Source organism: Galleria mellonella, unplaced genomic scaffold (assembly GCF_026898425.1).
Source record: "Galleria mellonella isolate WM207_F2 unplaced genomic scaffold, CSIRO_AGI_GalMel_v1 utg158, whole genome shotgun sequence".
NCBI lineage: Eukaryota > Metazoa > Arthropoda > Insecta > Lepidoptera > Pyralidae > Galleria > Galleria mellonella.
This window is the reverse complement of record NW_026442003.1, coordinates 331,890-352,256: the sequence shown is the minus strand read 5'-3', so window position 1 is coordinate 352,256 and position 20,367 is coordinate 331,890. Positions and strand designations below refer to the sequence as shown.

General features: G+C 36.3%; 2 protein-coding genes across 2 annotated transcripts; one reads left to right on the top strand and one right to left on the bottom strand.

The window, feature by feature from the left end:
* Positions 1-904: 904 nt before the first annotated feature.
* LOC113514106 (metacaspase-2-like) lies at positions 905-7,948 on the bottom strand. Its single transcript, XM_052892475.1, has 8 exons — positions 7,930-7,948; positions 6,605-6,999; positions 5,776-6,061; positions 4,722-5,544; positions 4,328-4,340; positions 3,766-4,218; positions 2,827-2,943; positions 905-1,918 (listed from the first exon to the last, which is right to left on the bottom strand). The coding sequence occupies exons 1-8, from the start codon at positions 7,946-7,948 to the stop codon at positions 1,451-1,453; spliced, it is 2,574 nt and encodes an 857-aa protein (XP_052748435.1). The 3' UTR covers positions 905-1,450.
* Positions 7,949-8,479: 531 nt separating this feature from the next.
* LOC113520914 (zinc finger protein ZFAT-like) lies at positions 8,480-19,327 on the top strand. The gene is made up of 7 exons (XM_026906338.3): positions 8,480-9,026; positions 10,574-12,223; positions 13,432-13,546; positions 14,874-15,854; positions 16,653-16,851; positions 17,198-17,384; positions 18,029-19,327. Exons 1-7 carry the CDS (start codon positions 8,937-8,939, stop codon positions 18,404-18,406), a joined length of 3,600 nt encoding a protein of 1,199 aa, XP_026762139.1. The 5' UTR covers positions 8,480-8,936; the 3' UTR covers positions 18,407-19,327.
* Positions 19,328-20,367: the final 1,040 nt, after the last annotated feature.

Sequence of the window (20,367 nt, the reverse complement as noted above, 5' to 3'; positions counted from 1 at the left end):
TCAATGTCCTCTACCCAAAGGTTGTCTGGAAGAGATTGCTCAGCGATAAGGCCGCCTTTTGTATCACTTCTCATTAATATTTACTGTATTTGTTATTTCTCTTGTTACTTGGTGCAATAAAGTGTAAATAAATAAATAAAAAAAAATTCTTTGAAACCTTCCTGTACGTGACCATTTAGGTTCAAGCGTGTGATGATGGATTCCCTGTTCGCAATTTTATAACAAATAAATAAACAACACATTTTTTTGTCAACATATATTATTTTTAATAAAAAAAAATTATTAAATATTAGAAAATTACACAATTATATACATTTTTCCGTTATTGTAACCGTGGATTCCTTTATACACAACTTGGTTACGTAAACGGAATGTTGTAATTGTTAAATTAGAAAATAAACATTTTTAATTCTATTTTGTTATTTTCATATTAAAAAAAAAAGAAAACGGATTTTCTAGACTGTTATTGTGTACACGATTGTATGCATTTGTTCCGTTATTGCAACCGCAGTTTTCTTTATTCGCAACTTGGTCGCGTAAACGGATTGAAAATTTGTTTACACGCATTATTGAAGTTATGAAATAATAATACTAGATATATGTATGTAGTTATAATATCTATACATATATTGAATCGATAACAGATATATTAGATATTGAATATATATATATATAAATATATATATATTGATATATATATATATATATAAATATATATATATTGATATATATATATATATATATATATATATATATATATATATATATATATATATATATATATATATATATATATATATATATATATATATTGATATATATAATATATAGATTTTTTTTATACAACTTAGAATGGCAAACAAGCTGACGGCCCACCTGATGGAAAGTGGTAAACGTTGCCTATACACATGAGCAGTACCATGGACATAACAGAGTATACTGTTTCGCCCATGATACCCCCAAGCGTTGCCATTCCTGAGGACTCAGGTGTTATTCCTCTATACCCTGTAAATTCACGCCATATCCCACCCTTCAAACCGAAACACAGCCATGCGAACACAACTGCTTCACGGTTGTAACACGAATGGGACAGAGGTACGCAAGCAAACGACTTTTGCACGAAGTCTCCTCCTAGTATCGGATATTTTCCTAAATGTATGATAATGGATTGGTAACCCCGCCTGCGCTATCTGTATACGTTGGCGGGGCACCAGTGAGGGATAATAGGTGAGGATGAAACGGTAGGTCAGTTAGCCCATCGTGATGAATTCACTTTAAATAGAACACGATGGTTTCCAGGGGGAACCGCGAGGAGGTCAACCTGATAGGGTGTACTGCAATGGGGCATTTAGACCCCATTACTAACAATCCCTTTTCCCCCTAGTTACCGGATATTACCTATCTTTAGTGTGAAATCTGGACGGGTTGCTAGTTTTTTTTTTTTTTTTTTTTATAATTGCAACAAATTAAAACACTGCAACGCAGAGTAAGCAACCAAACTATACCCGTTCATGCAATCCACGACAATCTTATTCAATACCTCGCCACATCTGCTCACTGGACACGTCTTCTCTTGACTACCCACGAGTTTCCGGTCTTTGTAACCGGGATTCCACTTTCGTCTCCATATATCGGTTATGTCGCTCCTTCTGAGCGATATATCTTGGGATTTCTGTGAGTTATCTTCGGACGTGTCTTTCGATTTTAAATATCGTTTCAGTATTATTTCTAGTGTGTGAAAAATATACGGCACGTTTTCTGTTTCGACGATGTTAGTTAGTTCACGCGGTTCCTCTTGCGTGAAACTTGAATGTATTTTTTCTAATATGTTTGTAATTTTTTCCATGGTGTACCTTAATATGTGTACGGATTTGTTAAAGAGAAAGAGACGGTGAATGTTTTCGTCTTTTTTCAACAGCTAAAAACACAATTGTAATGCAATTTTAGTAAAGTTTTGTTTTTTTTTTTATTCAACTTAGAATGGCAAACAAGCTGACGGCCCACCTGATGGAAAGTGGTAACCGTCGCCTATAAACATGAGCAGTACCATGGACATAACAGAGTATACTGTTTCGCCCATGATACCCCCCATGCGTTGCCATTCCTGAGGACTCAGGTGTTATTCCTCTGTACCCAGTAAATTCACACCATATCCCCACCCTTCAAACCGAAACACAGCCATGCAAACACAACTGCTTCATGGTTGAAACACATTTTTAATGGATGATAATGGAATGGTAACCCCGCCTGCGCTAATGGCTTACACTGGCGGGGCACTAGTCACGGATGATAAGTGAGGATGAAAAGACAGGTCAATTAGCGCATCGTGACGAATACATCTGGAATACAACACAATGGTTTCCAGTGGGACCTCGTGGAAGACGACATGATAGGGTATTATTGTTAGCAATGGGTTCCTTAGTCTCTATTACTAACCCCCTTCCCCCCACTTAAGTCTAAACAAGTTTTAAAAAGTAATTTTTTTCGAAAATTTTTTCGAAACTTACTATGGCAAACAAGCTGACGGCCCGCCTGATGTAAAGTGGTAATCGTTACATATAAACAAGACTAGCTCCATGGGCGTCACGGTATACACTGTGACGCCACTTGTAAAATTTTAACCAACATTATTAACATTGCAGCCATTATCCGTCCACTGCTGGACATAAGCCTCCCCCATAGACTGCCATAAGGAACGGTCCTAAGCCACCATATAAGATTACAATTATGTATGTCCTTTCCGTCTATATCCATTAAAGTGAGGCTGCAGGAATTGAATCTACGACCACTCTACTTAACTAATCCACTACATACAAGTGAACTCACCCCGTTCTCGTCAAAGTATAATCCTTTCAGTAACTCGTTGATATATTCTAATAATTCTTCTAAGAATTGTGGATATGCCTCTTCTGTATGAAGTTTATCTATTAGCTGACCCAAAACCTGTAAAAAAAAAATTTATGGATGAAAATAGTATGGTAACCCCGCCTGCGCTAACGGGATACGCTGGCGGAGCACCAGTGAAGGGTGATAGATGAGAATGAAAACAGGCCAGTTAGCCCATCATGATGAATTCATCAGGAATTAACCATGATAGTTTCCAGGCAGGACCGCGAGGAGGTGATCTGGTTGGGTATATTGCTAGCAACGGGATCCTCAGTCTCCATTACTAACAATCCCTTTCCCCCCGTAATAAAAGTATTAATAACTAACTATACGCCCTGGCTTCGTACGGTAGCTTAAAATATAAATACAGCTTATGCAGTATAGATGACAATGCTCAGGGATTTTTTTAGTGGATGATAATGGAATGGTAACCCCGCCTGCGCTAACGGTATACGCTGGCGGGGCACCAGTGAGGGATGATAGGTGAGGAGGAAAAGGCAGGTCAGTTAGCCCATCGTGATGGATACACCTAGCATTCAGCACGATGGTGTCCAGGGGAGAGCACGGGGAGATTGACCTGACAGGGTATTGCTAGCAATGGGACTGGTAGCCCGCATTACTAAAATCCCCCCCCCCCCCCACCCATAGAGACAGATTAGTTCGCTCGTCGTGGTAAATTCACTATAAATCTACCAAGATGGTTCCCAGAGATGACCACGTTCAGATCGACTTAACAGGCCATATTGCTAGCAATAAGAAATGATATAATAGGGACATTACTAACACTCCCTTTCCCCCTGTCCGCGGAGCTGCTTATGTCTACAGCCGATGGTTATTTACCATCAGGGTCGTCAGCATATTTGCTAAGCCGAAACTCACCCGTGATATTTCTTCGGTGATTTGTTTAGTGCTCTCCACTAGGGGGCACCGCGTTATATATTCATACAAGCAGTAAGCTGATTGATTCGTCCAATTGCCCGATAACTGTAGGGCTGGAAAATAAACAAATATTAATTTTGACGGACGTATGTCGACCAAATAGGCGACGTGCTGAAGAAGGGCCAAATCAAAAGTACCCGTAACCGGCGAGCGTGTATGAAAAGATTGATGAATGTGGAAGGAGCGAAAGAGGTTTGTTTGAATCGAAGCATTTGGCGTTCCATTGTTTCTGCCTACCCTAATGGGAGACAGGCGTGACAGATATGTATGTATAAAGTATGTATGTATTAATTTTTTACGCAACTTAGAATGACAAACAAGCTGACGGTCCGCCTGATGGAAAGTGGTAACCGGATATTCACCCATCTTTACACACCAATCAGATCTAAAATTTATTTAAGAAAACTATTCGACATGGGAGATATTTAAGAAAAAATAATACAAGAAATCTTAATAAGATACTGTTATAAGATGCCAAAACAATAATTTAAAAAAAAATTACAGTGTACAGCCAACTATTGGGCAAACCGAGAAATAAGTAGGCGGTGCATTAGTGAATTAAAAAAAATATTTACCAGAGGGAGACTTTGTACAAAAGTCGTTTGCTTGAGTACCTCTGTCCCATTCGTGTTTCTACCGTGAAGCAGTTGTGTTTGCTTGGCTGCGTTTCGGTTTAAAGGGTGGAATATGGCGTGAATTTACTGGGTACAGAGGACTAATACCTGAGTCCTCAGGAATGGCAACGCATAGGGGGTCATGGGCGAAATAGTATACTCTGTTATGTCCATGGTACTGCTCATGTCTATAGACGACCACTTTTCATCAGATGGGCCGTCAGCTTGTTTGTCATTCTAAGTTGTATAAAAAAAAAAAGAAAAAAAATTTCTTGTCTTTGCTAAAATAAATAAGTATCGCTTTCAAGCTCACCACTCCTACAGCTTCGACTTTGGGAATCACTCTTGTACGCAGAGTCGACTGAACCATCATTGCTTATTCCTCTTTCGACTCCTTTATTCAAATACATCTTTATTCTATTCAATTCTTCTATAACTTTAAAAGGGATCAATTCTGCTTGTGATTCTGTCAATTCTTCTAGCATAATATGATCGTCTTTAACCATATTCATAGATGGTTCTAAGGATATTTCACCATTTGTATTTGTTTTATTATCGTTAACTAAATTTTGTGTAACTAACATACTTTGAGAGTTCTCATCGAATATTTTCATTGTATTTACATTAATTACGTGAGAAACTTCATTTAAAATAGAAGTATCTGTTTTATTTGCTATTGCATTGTCAATAATAACATTTTTTATTACTACACTGTCTTGAGATTTCAATTCAACATTTTGTTTGTCTAAATCATTGGCTAATACATCATCTTTGTTACAATTAATTTCATTACCGTTAATATTTATTGGTATTTTGTTGCCTTTAACATATTTATCTGGTATAACAATCCAATCTTGACTTGGACCAATATGACTGTAGTTTTCTGTGAAACCACAAACATTATAAACTGCAGTACTCTGATTATCAAAATTAGGATCTTTATCAATGTTCGTTCTAGTATCAGAAGTAACGAGTTCAATATTTCTTATATTGCTATTCCTATTTTCTGTAAAACCATGCACGCTGTATATTTCTGTTAATTGCGAATCAATGGTCAAATTGTTATTACATTCGTCAACTCTAGAATTATCTTTTAAATTTAAATCTGTATTTAAATTAATTTTTTTTAATGTGTACAGTTCTGTTGCTTGAGAATCAATAATTACATTATGTCTATCAGTTCTAGATGCTTCTATACTACAAGATTTGTTAATAGATTCTCTGTTTGCTGTAAATCCATGAACTGTATATATTTCTGTGGCTTGAGAATCAAAAGTCAATTGTTTGTCCATTTCCATATTTTTATTATTATCGTTTGTGTCTTTTTTAGACATACAGATTGCATCTGGTTTGTTTGTGAAACCACATACGGTGTAAATTTCTGTAGCCTGGCAGTCGAGTCTGTTATGATCATTTGTTTTCACTGTTTCTTTATGTTTTTGTACTTTTGATGTTTCGTTATTATGTTCCGACTGATTTTTGTACATTTCATACCGATCTTGAGTGCACGCTGCACTTTTACAAAATGTTTCATCGATATCGACAAATTCCGAATTGTCTTGAGAACTATTGCAAGTCGTCGGTTGTGTTAAAATTCCATTGTAATAATCGTATTTACTATGCTATTTGATACAAGCACAAAATAAATGTTAATTTTGTTAATATAGCAAATGCGCAAGTTTAATAATGAAAGTATGGATGAGTATTTGTTATCCTTTCAAGCTAAAAGTACTGAATTAATTTGAATTAAATTTGGTACACGGTTTTTTTTTAATGGATGATAATGGAACGGTATCTCCGCCTGCGTTAACGGTATACGCTGGCGGGGCACCAGTGACGGATGATAGGAGAGAATGAAAAAGCAAGTCAGTTAGTCCATCGTGATGAATACACTTGGGATTCAGCACAATGGTTTCCAGGGGGAACCACCTCGATGTTGACCTGACGGTATATTGCTAGGCTAGTAGTCGTACGGTTTAGAATTATCACTTTATTGAATACATGACATCTATGGGCCAACTGGCCTGACTTTATCCTCCCTCACCTATCACCTCTCATTGCTACCGCGTCTGCGAATACCAAAAACCAAGTCAGCGTTAGCATATCATTATTATTCATAAAAAAAACTCAGTTACAAGTATTAATGTAATTTGAAGAAAACTGACATTTACCACTTTATGAGCCCTATCATTTACATCTTCTAATACACCTAGAACCTCAGAGGATTGATTATTTAACGTGTCATTATTTTCATCATTGTTCTCTACGCAATCATCAATAATTTTATATACAGTAATACTATCTTGCACTTCACAATCATTAAATCCACGATCATCATTATTTTCATCGTTAGCCTCATTAATGATATCATTTTCATTATTATCATTAAAATTGAAGTCATCGCTGCATATTGTGATATCTAAATCTTCCATTATCATTTCTTCATTGTTTATATTAGTTTTTATATCTTCTATATGCTGTTCTAATGTTTTATCTGCAGGTTTTGTATTTATAACAGCTATTGCTACAGCCATTGCGTATTTTTGAGAAATGTGACGTACTGCAATTAATAATAATAATAATAAATTACTAAACATATTGAGAACACAGCACTATCTAGTCCTAAACTAAGTGAAGATAAAAGAGAGGGAGATGATGACAGTGAAAATATAGAGTACAGAGGCATCCTCAGGAATGTTATGAAAGGTGCCATAGCCGAGGGAAAAGGGATTGTTAATGGGGCCTACCAGCCCAATTGCTGGCAACCTACATTGTTAGACCGACCTCCACGTGTTCCCCCTGGAAGCCATCGTGTTGAATTCCAGGTGTTTCTACCTTTTCATTCATCCAGACTTTGTACAAAATCGCCTGCTTGGGTACTTCTGTCCCACTCGTGATACTATGATAGCATGGCATGATAGCAGTGAAATTACACATTTCTATACTCAGCAAATTTCGTCATCATTATATCAGCCGTTAACTTTTCATTACTGAACATAACCTCCCCTGGAGGATGTTACCAGTAGTTGCCACACTTGGCAGGCAGGTTGACAATCGCAGTTAGGCTTTAGTGGTGTTTTAAGAGAGACGCCGCTGCCCATTTCTCGACCATTAAGTTACTTTGGTCGCCTCTTACTAGGAATAAAGGGGCGATCTATTATATGCCAGGATCACACGGCAAATTTACTTAAGACTATTTATAAGATATTCCCAAACGAAAGAAGCTCTCAATTCGTCTAAATTTATTCCATTTTCACAAATTTTCGTTTTTGCAAATGATGTTCACTGCCGTATTGGTCCCATTTTAATTTTATGACAATTAGCGCTTCTTTTGTTCTTTACGAAGCTTAGAACCGTTTGTTGCAAAGCAAAATCTATATGTTAATACACAATATTACAACTAAATGCAGATATCTACGAAATATGTTATAGTGTCTATATTCTAAAGATTAAAGTAGGTAACTATAAAAAAATTATTATAGTTTTATACCTTGTTCATCACAACTCATTTTTACAATACAAATTCATTATGCTACGTATCACTATTTAACGATTTAAAAAATATTTGCACTATGCATAACCAATTTATGAAAAAATCTTTTGCATTATAAAACAAATTCGCATTTCGCGCCTCATAATTTCATCTATTCTTTTAACGGCGAGAAAGGCAGTGGTACTAAAATTATACAGCCTTAACTTTCTTATTACTTTTTATTTGCTGTATAAAAATACACCAATTACAATAATTCTTCTTTAATGAAAATTAACACTTTATGCATTTATAAACTTCTAGATTGTAATCATTTTTGAGATATAGGTTCACAACTTGACGAGTTTAAGTTCTCTTCTTAACAACACTGCGCGAATTATAGAATACCTCTACCGCCTCTGCTGAACGATTTAAGAACTAAAATTACTGTATAATTATTAAAACTTTTTAATTTAAAAAATAGCTAAAAGAAATGCAAGTTGCAATATATATTTTTTGTTGCAAGATATCATTTATCAACCATTTTTTTTTTGTCTGCAGATTAACGAATATCTGTCTCTATTTACTACCTAAAATACTAAGAACAAGAATTACAAATCTTTACTAAAATATCAGAATATGTTTTGTAAAACATATTTAATCCTATACATGACGATTTAGTTGATATATTCAAATGATGAGGGGTTATGGTTTAAAGTGGTATCTTGCCACATTCGAATAAACGTCATAGCATAGGACTTCATAGCATAGCTGTCCGCAGATCAGAGTAAGTAGCTGTCTAAGTTTGGACGTAGACATATTAGGTATAGCCTTTTTAGTCTGTGGTTTTATTTAAATTCAATTTATGCTGTTCTTTATTTTTTTTTGTACACATTATTTATATTTATTTTATATTTTACACTTATTGAACAGTTATCTAATAAAGTGTTTATTGTTTATGTATAATTATAATGTAATAGATTATTGATATATCGTGATAATTAAATATAATTGATGCATCTTAAAAGATGTCGAAGAAATATACTCAACAATGTGGACTAGAGAAATCGTCGCAAGTTTTTGCAAAGGACGAAAATAATAGTATGTCACAAAATCAGGTAAAAAAAAAATTAAAAATATTTTATCTTATTAATGTAATAAAATTGCAACTAGAAGACATTTGTACATGTGAGTAATTTAAAAAAAAAATTAGTGGAGTCATCATATTTTTTAGAAAATTTGTCTATCTATATATTTGTTCCTACATCATGCAAAAACTAGTGCACCTAATTGTGTGTGGTTTGCACAGTTGTGTTCTAGAAGGTCTTACTTAAAGTCTGGTGTATGTTTTATCTTGATACTCCACATTTTTTTTTTTTATATGCAACTTAGAATGGCAGATAAGCTGACGGCCCACCTGATGGGAAGCGGTAATTGTTAGTATATACCAATGGTGCACACAAGGTTAACATTTAATTATCACCCATTAAAAGAAGTAAGTTGTTATATAAAAAATTTAGTTTTTTTGCCTGCTTTTTCATATATGTGGGTTTCGGATGTGGGAATACTAATGAAACAGATGACCTCTACAGCCAGATATGCCATATAGAAATAACATATCTGGCTGTAGATCGAAATCGGTGGAATATGATGGAAGAGGCTTTCATCCATGGGGGATTATACACCAAAACACAAAACAAATGATTAGTATTGAAAAATTAATCCTTTTTTTATACAACTTAGAATGGCAAACAAGCTGCCCACCTGATGGAAAGTGGTAGCCGTCGCCTATAGATATGAGCAGTACCATGGACATAACAGAGTATACTGTTTCGCACATGATACTTGCCATTCCTGAGGACTCAGGTGTTATTCCTCTGTTCCCTGTAAATTCACGCCATATCCCACCCTTCAAACCTTTATAGCTTTATGGTTGAAACACGAATGGGACAGAGGTACCAAACAACTATAAAAGCAAACGGCTTTTGTACAAAGTCTCCCCCTGGTAAATCTTGTAAAGTATGGAGAATATAAAGCTCTAATAATATATAATCTAATATCTATTATGTTCATGGTATTGCATTGCTCATATCTATAGGCGACAGTTACTGCTTTCCATCAGGTGGGCTGTCAGCTTGTCTGCCATTCTAAGTTACATAAAAAAAAAATGTGGTGTATCAAGATAAAACGTATACCAGACTTTAAGTAAGACCTAGAACACAACTATGCAAACCACACCCAATTTGATGCAGCAGTATTTATGTGATACTGGAACAAACATGAAGACAGACAGGCAAAATTTGTAAAAAATATTGCTTTGACTTCTATTGGTCTTATAGATTTTTCTTAAAGATAACTATATCCCATTAACCCTTCTTTACATAATGGTGGAAATTTCCATCATAACATTGAATGCCCAAAAAGTATATATAAGACCAAGTTCACTTTAAGTTGATCATGTCTGGATACCTTTTTATTGTCCATTGCAAAAAACAAAACATAGCTGTCAAATTTATTTTTTTAACCATTTTTTTTAATATTGAACATGAATTATATCAACTTGATTTATTGTACCAATAAAAAAAAAATCATGCAAAGTGTTAAAAAACATTGTTATTTTAAATTAATGAGTAATATAATATTATATTTCCATTTTTTTCTTCAGGTTATAAATAATAAATCTCCTAGGTTATTAACTGAATCAAACGAAACACCACATAATTCTGAAAGTTCACTAGATATTGTTGAATCATTACCTTCAATTACCAATTGTGATATAAAAGTTGAAGAATTTGATGATAATGTAGTAAATATTGATGATTGCAATGTAAAAGATAATAATACTGCAAATAATGAAGCGGACAGTGATGATGATGAAGATATAGAGCTTATAGAACAAGAAATAATCATTGAGAATGAGATGCTGAAGAGTACATTTAAAAATAATGATTCACTCCAAAAATTATTGGAGGAGTCTGCAAACAATTTATTGAATACAAACTGTGGTGATTCAATTAATGATTCATACACTTCACTCTACAAAGTGTTTTCGTTTTCATCAGATAATATTGTTAATAAATCTACACACAATGATAATCACCATATAGATACATCTCTAGGTATGACTAATGCAAACATTGACAGTTCAAAGCAAAATAGTCAAAATTCTAATAAAATCCCTGATGTTAGCCAGCATAAAAATACTTCTATTGCTGCTGATGAAACTGTTCCAGCCAAAGAGATTGACCTGTCTGTTAAAGGATTAAAACAACTGTGCCTAGAGTTGGATGAAAATGAAATGTTCAGGAAAGCTGAGATTATTAGAAACACAGCGTCCAATGTAGCAGATAGAATATTAGCAGTGGAACTGCTTAATAACTGGGGGCGCGTTAAACATGCGCCTTGCAAGCCAACAATACAGGAGACTTTGTTGCAGGACGCTCTCGACGAGTGGAAAAACTGGAACAAACTCTCTAGACACAGGGAAATACCATTGACATACAAGTGCTACGTTTGCAAGATTGCGTATTGGCGTTTGACTCCGTTCCGGGAGCACATAGCTCAGCATGTAGACATTAAAATTGGCTGTGAGTTTGTACTTTACGAGTCTCACATAAAAGCGTACACCGTAGAAGAGGACACCATCAAGAGTTTCCCCATCGAAGGCAATTGCTTTCAGTGTCACAAAGGATATGAAGCGCATCCCTCTTTGGGGGGAGAGTTTAAACACTATAAATGCTCATTTTGCAAAGAAAACTTTTTCACATGCATCGCATTGATGATCCACGAGGAGCCATGCAAACATCTGAAGAAGAAGCGTCTCATGCATGTGTCTGATATAAATTTGCACAAGTGTAAAGTATGCCCAATGAGTTTTTACAATAAGGAACAATTAAATAAGCATTTAAAATTGTCCCACATGGTATGGTCTGATGTACCTATTCTGTCAGGGACCAAACTTTGCACTCTCTGCAATCAGAGGTATTCTGTATTTTTAATGCACATATGCAATAAAAAAATGGCGCCAAAATTCATATGTTCGTTTTGCAATCGAAGATTTCCCTCGCAAAAGATGTTGGATTTACATATAGATATGTTGCAAAGCAATCACCAGTGTCGGATATGTAATTTGACGTTAAAGAAGAGTTGTATGGAGGTCATACATTTATTAATACACAGCAAACGGTTCATGAAAGTGTATAGGTGCGCGTTGTGCAAGGATAACAAGATATATCCCAAGTTAATAGATATGAAAAAACATAAGAAAATGCTTCATAAAGAAAAATTTATTTCCCATAATATTTTGTATGATATTGTAAGTTATTTTTTTTCGATAAATTGAAGGCATGAATGGATGAAGGTGATTTGCTATTCCACACAGGAAAGGTGGTGTTTTTTTTTTTAATGGATGACGATGGAATGGTAACCCCGTCTGCGCTATCGGTATACGCTGGCGGGGCACCAGTGAGGGATGATAGGTGAGGATGAAAAGAAAGGTTCAGTTAGCCCATCCTGGTGAAAACACACCTGGCCCTCGTCAATGGAATCGACATCGCCAATGAGTCCGTGATTTGGAATAAGGCATCCGACGTTGCTATCTCATTCCATCTCACGGACCTGCCAGCGATGTCGACTCCATAGACGAACTCGCCAGCCACCTGTCCAGAAGGTCTGGCCTGGTACCCTAAAATTGTCTGGCTTTTTTATGCAAATTAGAATGGTAAACAAGCTGTCAACCCACCTAATGGAGAGTAACTGTCGCCTATAAAACATTAACAGTACCGTGGACATAACAAAGTATACTGTGTCACCCTTAGTGATTCTTAAGAACTAAGAAATAGTTTGAATTATTAGTGTCAAATTAGTCAGTGACCATTGGCCGTGGGGTGTCGTAAGAGGCGACTAAGGGAACTTAATGTCGAAGGTTGGGCAATAACGTCCTTAAAACATCACCAAAAGGGATATTACGGTTGTCAACTCGCCGGCCAAGTGTGACAACTACGGGCAAAACCCTCGATATGGAAGACCTATATTCAACAGTGGCAACAGCTGATGATGTTAACCCTTCTTTGCATATTTATGGAAATTTCCATCATAACATTGAATGCCCAAAAATTATATAAAAGAACAAGTTCACTTTAACTTGATCGTGTCTGGATACCTTTTTAATGTCCATTGTAGAAAAAAAACAGCTGTCAAATTTATTTTTTTTAACCATTTTTCCTTTTGATTTTGAACATGAATTATATCACCTTGAGTTATTTTACCAATAAAAAAAGTCATGCAAAGAAGGTTTAATGATTTATTTAGAATTATTTCCCCTTTTTAATAATAACTTTATTGCATAACCATAATTATAACAAACTCAGAAATGGTGTCTAATGGTAGGGTATTCCCGCCTGTGCTATTGGTAAACGCTGGTGGGGCACGACCCGTGGGTAAAGGGAAAATGTGGTCAATTCTATGTTGGAACCAAACGACATCTTTATAAGTATAGATTTATCTATATTTTTCAATTTTCAGATGTTAATAATAAAAAATGTTGAAGAAAAACAGAAATATGTAAAAGAAGTTAAAACAGTTGTTGAGCAAATAAGCGCATCCGATGAGCAGAGATTTGCAATCGAAAATTTAATGAGTGAGTTCTTTATGAAACTTCGTTTTATTTTTTTACAACACAGGGGGCAAACGAGCATGCGGCTCACCTGATGGTAAGTGACTACCGCCGCCCATGGGTGACCATGGGCGGCGGTAGTCACTACAACACCTACGGCATTGCAGGTGTGCTGCCGGCCTTTTAAAAAGGAATATGCTCTTTCCTTGAAGGTTATGTTGTCGTATCGGTTCGGAAATACTGCTGCTGGAAGTTGATTCCAAAGAGTGGTTGTGCGTGGGAGTACTATAAGACGCGTCCGTCAACCGTCGCTGATGGACTAAGATGAGCAGCGTTCCAAGAAACCAACAAGTTTTTTATTTATTTATACTTTATTGTACATAAAAAATTCATTCTTATAATTTATATAAGATAAAGATGTACAACTTAAATTAACTCTATATGAGTTTTCTTTGAAGAAAACTTGAGTGGAAAGGAGCCTTTATTACCGGTCTACAAGATTGACAATGCACAAGCAGCTCCTCTCGTGTTGCAAGTGTTCATGGGCGACGGTAGCCACTTTCCATCAGGTGGACCGTCTGCGCGATTGCCTCCCCAATAGTTAAAAAATAAAAAATACTCAAATGTATAATATTTTTTCCCCAAGTTTCTATTCACATTTGACAAACTTTGTTGATTTTCACTACGTTTAGCCATGTAAACGGAAAATGGACCAGAGGGAGACTTTGTACAAAATTGCTTGGGTACCTCTGTCCTATTCGTGTTTCTACTGTGAAGCGTTTGTGTTTGCATGGCTGTGTTTCGGTTTGAAGGGTGGGATATGGCGTGAATTTACTGGGTACAGAGGAATAACACCTGAGTCCTCAGGAATGGCAACGCATGGGGGGTATCATGGGCGAAACAGTATACTCTGTTATGTCTATGGTACTCCTCATGTCTATAGGCGACGGTTACCACATTCCATGAGGTGGGCCGTCAGCTTGTTTGCCATTCTAAGTTGTATAAAAAAAAAGTGAGCAATAGCTTAATAAATGATGATTGATTACTTAATGTAATGTAAATTGGACTCTCTTTTCCCCGCTTAGCTTCTCATTTGGGCCGTTGTGCGTATTAGTTGTAGCTCGTGGCTAGTACAGCCAACCTAGATCCGCCCAAAAGCTAAAAAACTTCCTGGGATCTTCACAGACCTCACGGAGCGACTTCACCGTTCCGAGGATTTCTAAACATTGATGGGCCACAGTTTGACTGTTTAATAATCATTCATTATTTATTAACTATTAAACAGTAAACGAGATATTAATAAAAGAAATCTTTGTACGTGATTATAATAATCATTTTGTCCAATTTGCAGAAGAGATGGAAGATCCAAGTGATCAAAACGAAGTAATTCAGACGCCAAATGTGGAAATACAAACTGTAAATGAAAGTATTTTTGAAACTGCTGAAATTGACAATAGAAACGTAAATATTGTTATAGATGAAGAACAAACACAAGAGTATGATAATAATGAAGTAATAATCGATAGTGATACCGAGAATGATGATGATTTTAATGAAAATGCAATTGTAAATAATAATTTTGATAATCACCAGACTGACAACGTTGAGGTTGATGCTGAAGTGCGTGATGAGAAAGAAATAGAAGTAGCAGACGGGTGTAGTTATGAAGAATCGAATCATTATGTATCTAACATGCTTCAAAAGCCTGGCTTTTTCGTCGAAATCAAAGTGGAAAATAACAATGAACATCAAGGTGTGAATTCAAATGATATAATAGGTTTAAACAATGATTTAACAGAGGATACTGTTGTGAATGAACCTAGAAGAAATCTTTACAAATGCGGTAAATGTAAACTAGATATGGAGCACAAAGAATACCAAAAACATAGGAGTTCATGTCCTAGCAGAGATGGAGTTAAATTTAAACGTTTAGAGAAAACGTATCACTGCAGCAAGTGCACGGGGAATTATATATCATTGAAGAAATATATAATACATTTGTCAAAAGTGCACAATCTCGAGCGGTTGGTTTGTGTTCTATGCGGTTTGAAATTCGGCACGGATCCAAATCTGAGGATGCACTTCGATTTGCATATTAGACGATTGTATTTGAGAGTTAGATGTTGCAGTAAAGAAGATAATGTAAACAATACTATAGTGCAGTGTAAGAAATGCAGGTCCAATGTAGCTGGGGATAAATTATTTTCACATTGGGAATCGCATTTTGTAATGCCAGATCAGTCGGTAGTTAAACCGAGCGAACCGGCTGCATTACCAGCTCCCCTCTACGAGGGTGCTTTAAACCCGACAGATTTGAAAAATCTTATTACATGTATGTGATTTTTTTATATTGTTTATATTGCTTTTTTTTTATTTAAAATTTAATTTATTAATAATATAATTAATATTATCAATGCTAATAATTATTCACAGTACCCATGTTTTTTTAATGGGTGATAATGGAATGGTAACCTCACCCGCGCTATCGGTATACACCGGCGGGGCACCAGTGAAGGATGATAGGTGAGGATGAAGCAGGTCAGTTAGCCCATCGTGACGGATTCAACAAAAATTGTTCACGATGGTTTCCAACGGGAACCACGTGGAGGTCGACCTAATAAGGCATACTGCTAGCAATGGGGCTGTCATACTCCATTGCTTACAATCCCTTTCTCCCCCACAGTATCCATGTTGTATCAGCCGTTAATTTTCCACTGCTGAATATAGTCTCCCCCATAAGGGGGGTTTTGCCAGTAGTTGCCACGTTTGGCAGGCGGGCTGGCAACTGCAGTTAGGCCTTTTCTATGCCGGTACCACACGGCAGTTGTACATTATGCAATACATAATATTAAATTTCAAAATGGCCGACTCCACAAAATGGCGGTTTGTATATTTTTTGTCAATCTCATTAAAAAAGTGAAAATACCGATAAAGTAAACGATATAATTTCAAAATGGCCGCAGCCACAAGATGGCGGAATACGCTTTATGTAAGAATTTATTGATGAATGTGGAGGAAGCGAAAGAGCTCTGTTCGAATCGCCAAATGCTTAGCGTTCAATTATTTCTGCCTACCCCAATGGGAGGCGGGCGTGATGGGTATGTATGTATATATGTTTGATCGTCTACAGATTTACAAATGGATATGACAAACCGGCATATGTACAAGATGATAAAAAGGTGCCCCTGCTGCCGCAGATACTTCAGTCGTGCTATTGTAAGCAAAAGACATTTTGTGGAGCATTTGCTAAGAGACGCGTATGCATCGATCGAGAGGAACGGCGGATTGAAATGTCAGATTTGCTCGGAGATATTCGAAGGGGATGACAAGTGAGTAACGTTAATTCGACTTTTCACATCCAAACGTTGTTAACCGGAGACGAGTCGTTTGCTTGGGTACCTCTGTCCCATTTGTGTTTCTACCGTGAAGCAGCTGTGTCTGCATGGCTGTGTTTCGGTTTGAAGGGTGGGATATGGCGTGAATTTACAGGGTACAGGGGAATAACACTTGAAACGCATGGGCGGTATCATGGGCGAAACAGTCTGTTATGTCCATGGTACTGCTCATGTCTATAGGCGACGGTTACCACTTTCCATCAGGTGGGCCGTCAGCTTGTTTGCCATTCTAAGTTGTATAAAAAAAACTTAATTTGTAGCATATTAATTTTTATTTCAGTTACAAAGTCCATATGAGGGATCACGGCTTCCTTCCCGTCTACATGTGTGAAATATGTAACAAGTCTTTCAGCGATTCAAGTAACTTCAGCAAACACAGGAAACTGCACGACCAGTCTGTGCACGTGTGCCAGCTTTGTAAAAAGAAGTTTCAACATAAGGAGTCGCTTTTGAAGCATAACGTCGAGGTAACCGATTTTAGTTCATCTTTTTTTTTTGTGCAACCACTATGTGACTTTTAATGGGTGATAATGGAATGGTGACCCCAGCTGCGCTATCGGGGCTTTGGCGTTGATACATTGGCGGGGCACCAGTGAAGGATGAAAAGGGAGGTCAGTTAGCCCATCGTGACGAATTCACGATGGTTTCCAGGGGGAACCGCGTGGAGGTCGACCTGATTGAGTGTATTACTAGCAATGGTACTAAAGTACTTTGTAATTTCAGTTTTCGCCATATCACATCAAATCGAAACACAGCTCACGCAACTGTCAACGGGTGAAACACGAATGGGACAGAGTTACCCAAGCAGACGATTTTTATGCAAAGACTTCGTCTGAAAACTATCGTGTTTCGATTTGAAGGATGGGATATGGCGTAAATTTACTGGGTACAAAGGAATAACATCTGAGTCCTCAGGAATGGCAACGCATGGGGGGTATCATGGGCGAAACAGTATACTCTGTTATGTCCATGGTACTGCTCATGTCTATAGGCGATGGTTACCACTTTCCATCAGGTGGGCCGTCAGCTTGTTTGCCATTCTAAGTCGTATAAAATATATGTATACATACATAAATACATAAAACAAATCATGTCTGGTCTCTGTCAACAGGTGCATGAGAAGTCCAAGCCCAAGGCCTGTTCATACTGCAGCACCACATTCTACACCGAGTCCAGTTTAAAAAAACATGTCAGAAACAACCACGAGCGACCTCTGCCGGCGTTCCGTTGCAAGATATGCAAGAAGGTGTTCCCCACTACTAAATCAAAGCTCGAACACATGTGGGCGGCACACCGACTGCGGTGTGTCCGAACACAGAATGCCAACTGTCCAATATGCCATGAGCCCTTCAGGAAGTACCAGGACGTGAAATATCACCTGGAAAATGTACACAGTATGGAAAAATCTACTGCGGCATTCTTAGTAAAGAAGCAAGCGCGCAAATACCAGGCGGCTAAAAAGAAACGCGAACTGCTCATACAGAACTAGCCGTGGCCCGCGGCCTCGGCCGTGCTCGTCGATCACAAATGAGCTCTCAAATGCTGTGACACGATTGTAGATCTAACATTTAACGCCTTAGATTGTATAGAGCATCGAGCCTCAAAAACGAGGCGACTTTTTGACAGCTAATTGGCAAATTGGCTCACTCGTTTTTTTTTACCAGTGTTCTGTATACTTACGCACACAATGTATCTTGACGTATCTATATTAAATTTGTTAATAAATAAAATGTGTGTTTACGCATTAAAAAGATGCAGAATTTATAAAACAAAATAAATATAGAAGTTATAAAGGAATCACTCGTAACTATTTATCACGCAAAATTGTATGGAAAAAGTTGAGCCGTTTTTCTCGAAGCATTTGTATGGAGACACTCTATCTATATAATCTAAGTTTAGCGCATTCAAACAAACCATGCCACTAGTATAAGTTATTATAGTCTATTTATTTATTTATTTAAATAAATAAATAAATATTTATTTTAAGGAAAATATAAACGGTTAATCAACCATATGACAGTCTATGTTCTAACGCATAAGAAATTAATTAATTAAATATGTTTTTTTTTATACAACGTAGAATGGCAAACAAGCTGACGGCCCACCTGATGGAAAGTGGTAACCGCCGCCTATATACATGAGCAGCAACATGGACATAACAGAGTATACTGTTTCGCCCATGATACCGCCCATGCATTGCCATTCCTGAGGACTCAGGTGTTATTTCTCTGTACCTTATAAATTCAAAGTCATTCTAAGTTGTATAAAATCTTTAATTTGTACTGACAATTTAAATAGTAAATTATATATTGCATTTCTATTTTGTAAATTTGTAAATATTTGTCTAAGGTCATTATGTGGAGTAACTGACTATTTACTGGATGAGTAAAAATTTTTTTGATAAAAAAAAGTTGTTTTAATTGCAAACAGATAAATTGGTTTATTATTTCAAAGTAATTAAGCTTAGTAATTGTTATTTTATTTAAACGCACTATTCATATTTATATAAAGAACAAAGAATTACATAAAAGAAATGATAAAATAAAAACTGTAAATCATACGGTTGCCCCCTTTCTTCTTATACGAATATAATTAGTTAAAAGAGGACGAAAGATACACTATCAGTTGCTATTTTTCTCAATTCATAGCAGGCTAGTGCGTAGAAAATGTTTGATATGTCAATTATTTGTCAATGTCAAGTTTTACATTACTAGATTATATATTGGACACAGTTTATGCAGAAAGTATGCGAGCGGGTTGTATCTGAATTTGGTAGGGTTATACGGCCGTATAACATTGTCTATACACTATCCTGCTATGAATTGACCAAAATAGCAACTGATGGTGTATCTTTCTTCCTCTTTTTACTAATTATATTTGCATAAAAAGAAAGGAGGCAACCATATGATTTACAGTATTTATCATTCCTTGTATGTAATTCCTCGTTCTTAGTATTTATATATTTTTCTCAAATATGCTTGGAAATGTGAGTATTATTTTGACAATCTTCTTCGAGATAAATCAAACTTGCCGTACTGGCCAGATACATGCGGGCAGCGGCCGGCAAAAGTTGTATGAAAATCCATATCTGTCGTGTTTTGCGGCCAGATAAATTACTATGTAAACTCATATCTGTCCTGTAATTTACAAATGGAATGACCTTTTACTTCGAAACATAGCTACCAAGGAGGTAACTAGTAAGTTTTATTTAAATTTCGAACTGGCTTGCAAATAGAAAGCTATTTATTGAAAAAAAAAAACAACGGAAAATTATGGCGCGTGAAAAATTATTATTGTTCATTATTCGTCATTGAACTTAAAAAGTAAAATTTTGTTTTTGATTTCCGCGCATTGTTTGAGAAAAGCACTATACAAGCCTTGGCCACAACTAGGCATTGATGGACTCACGTATGTATGCCTCGTCTACGTCTCGGCCCACATTTGCACATT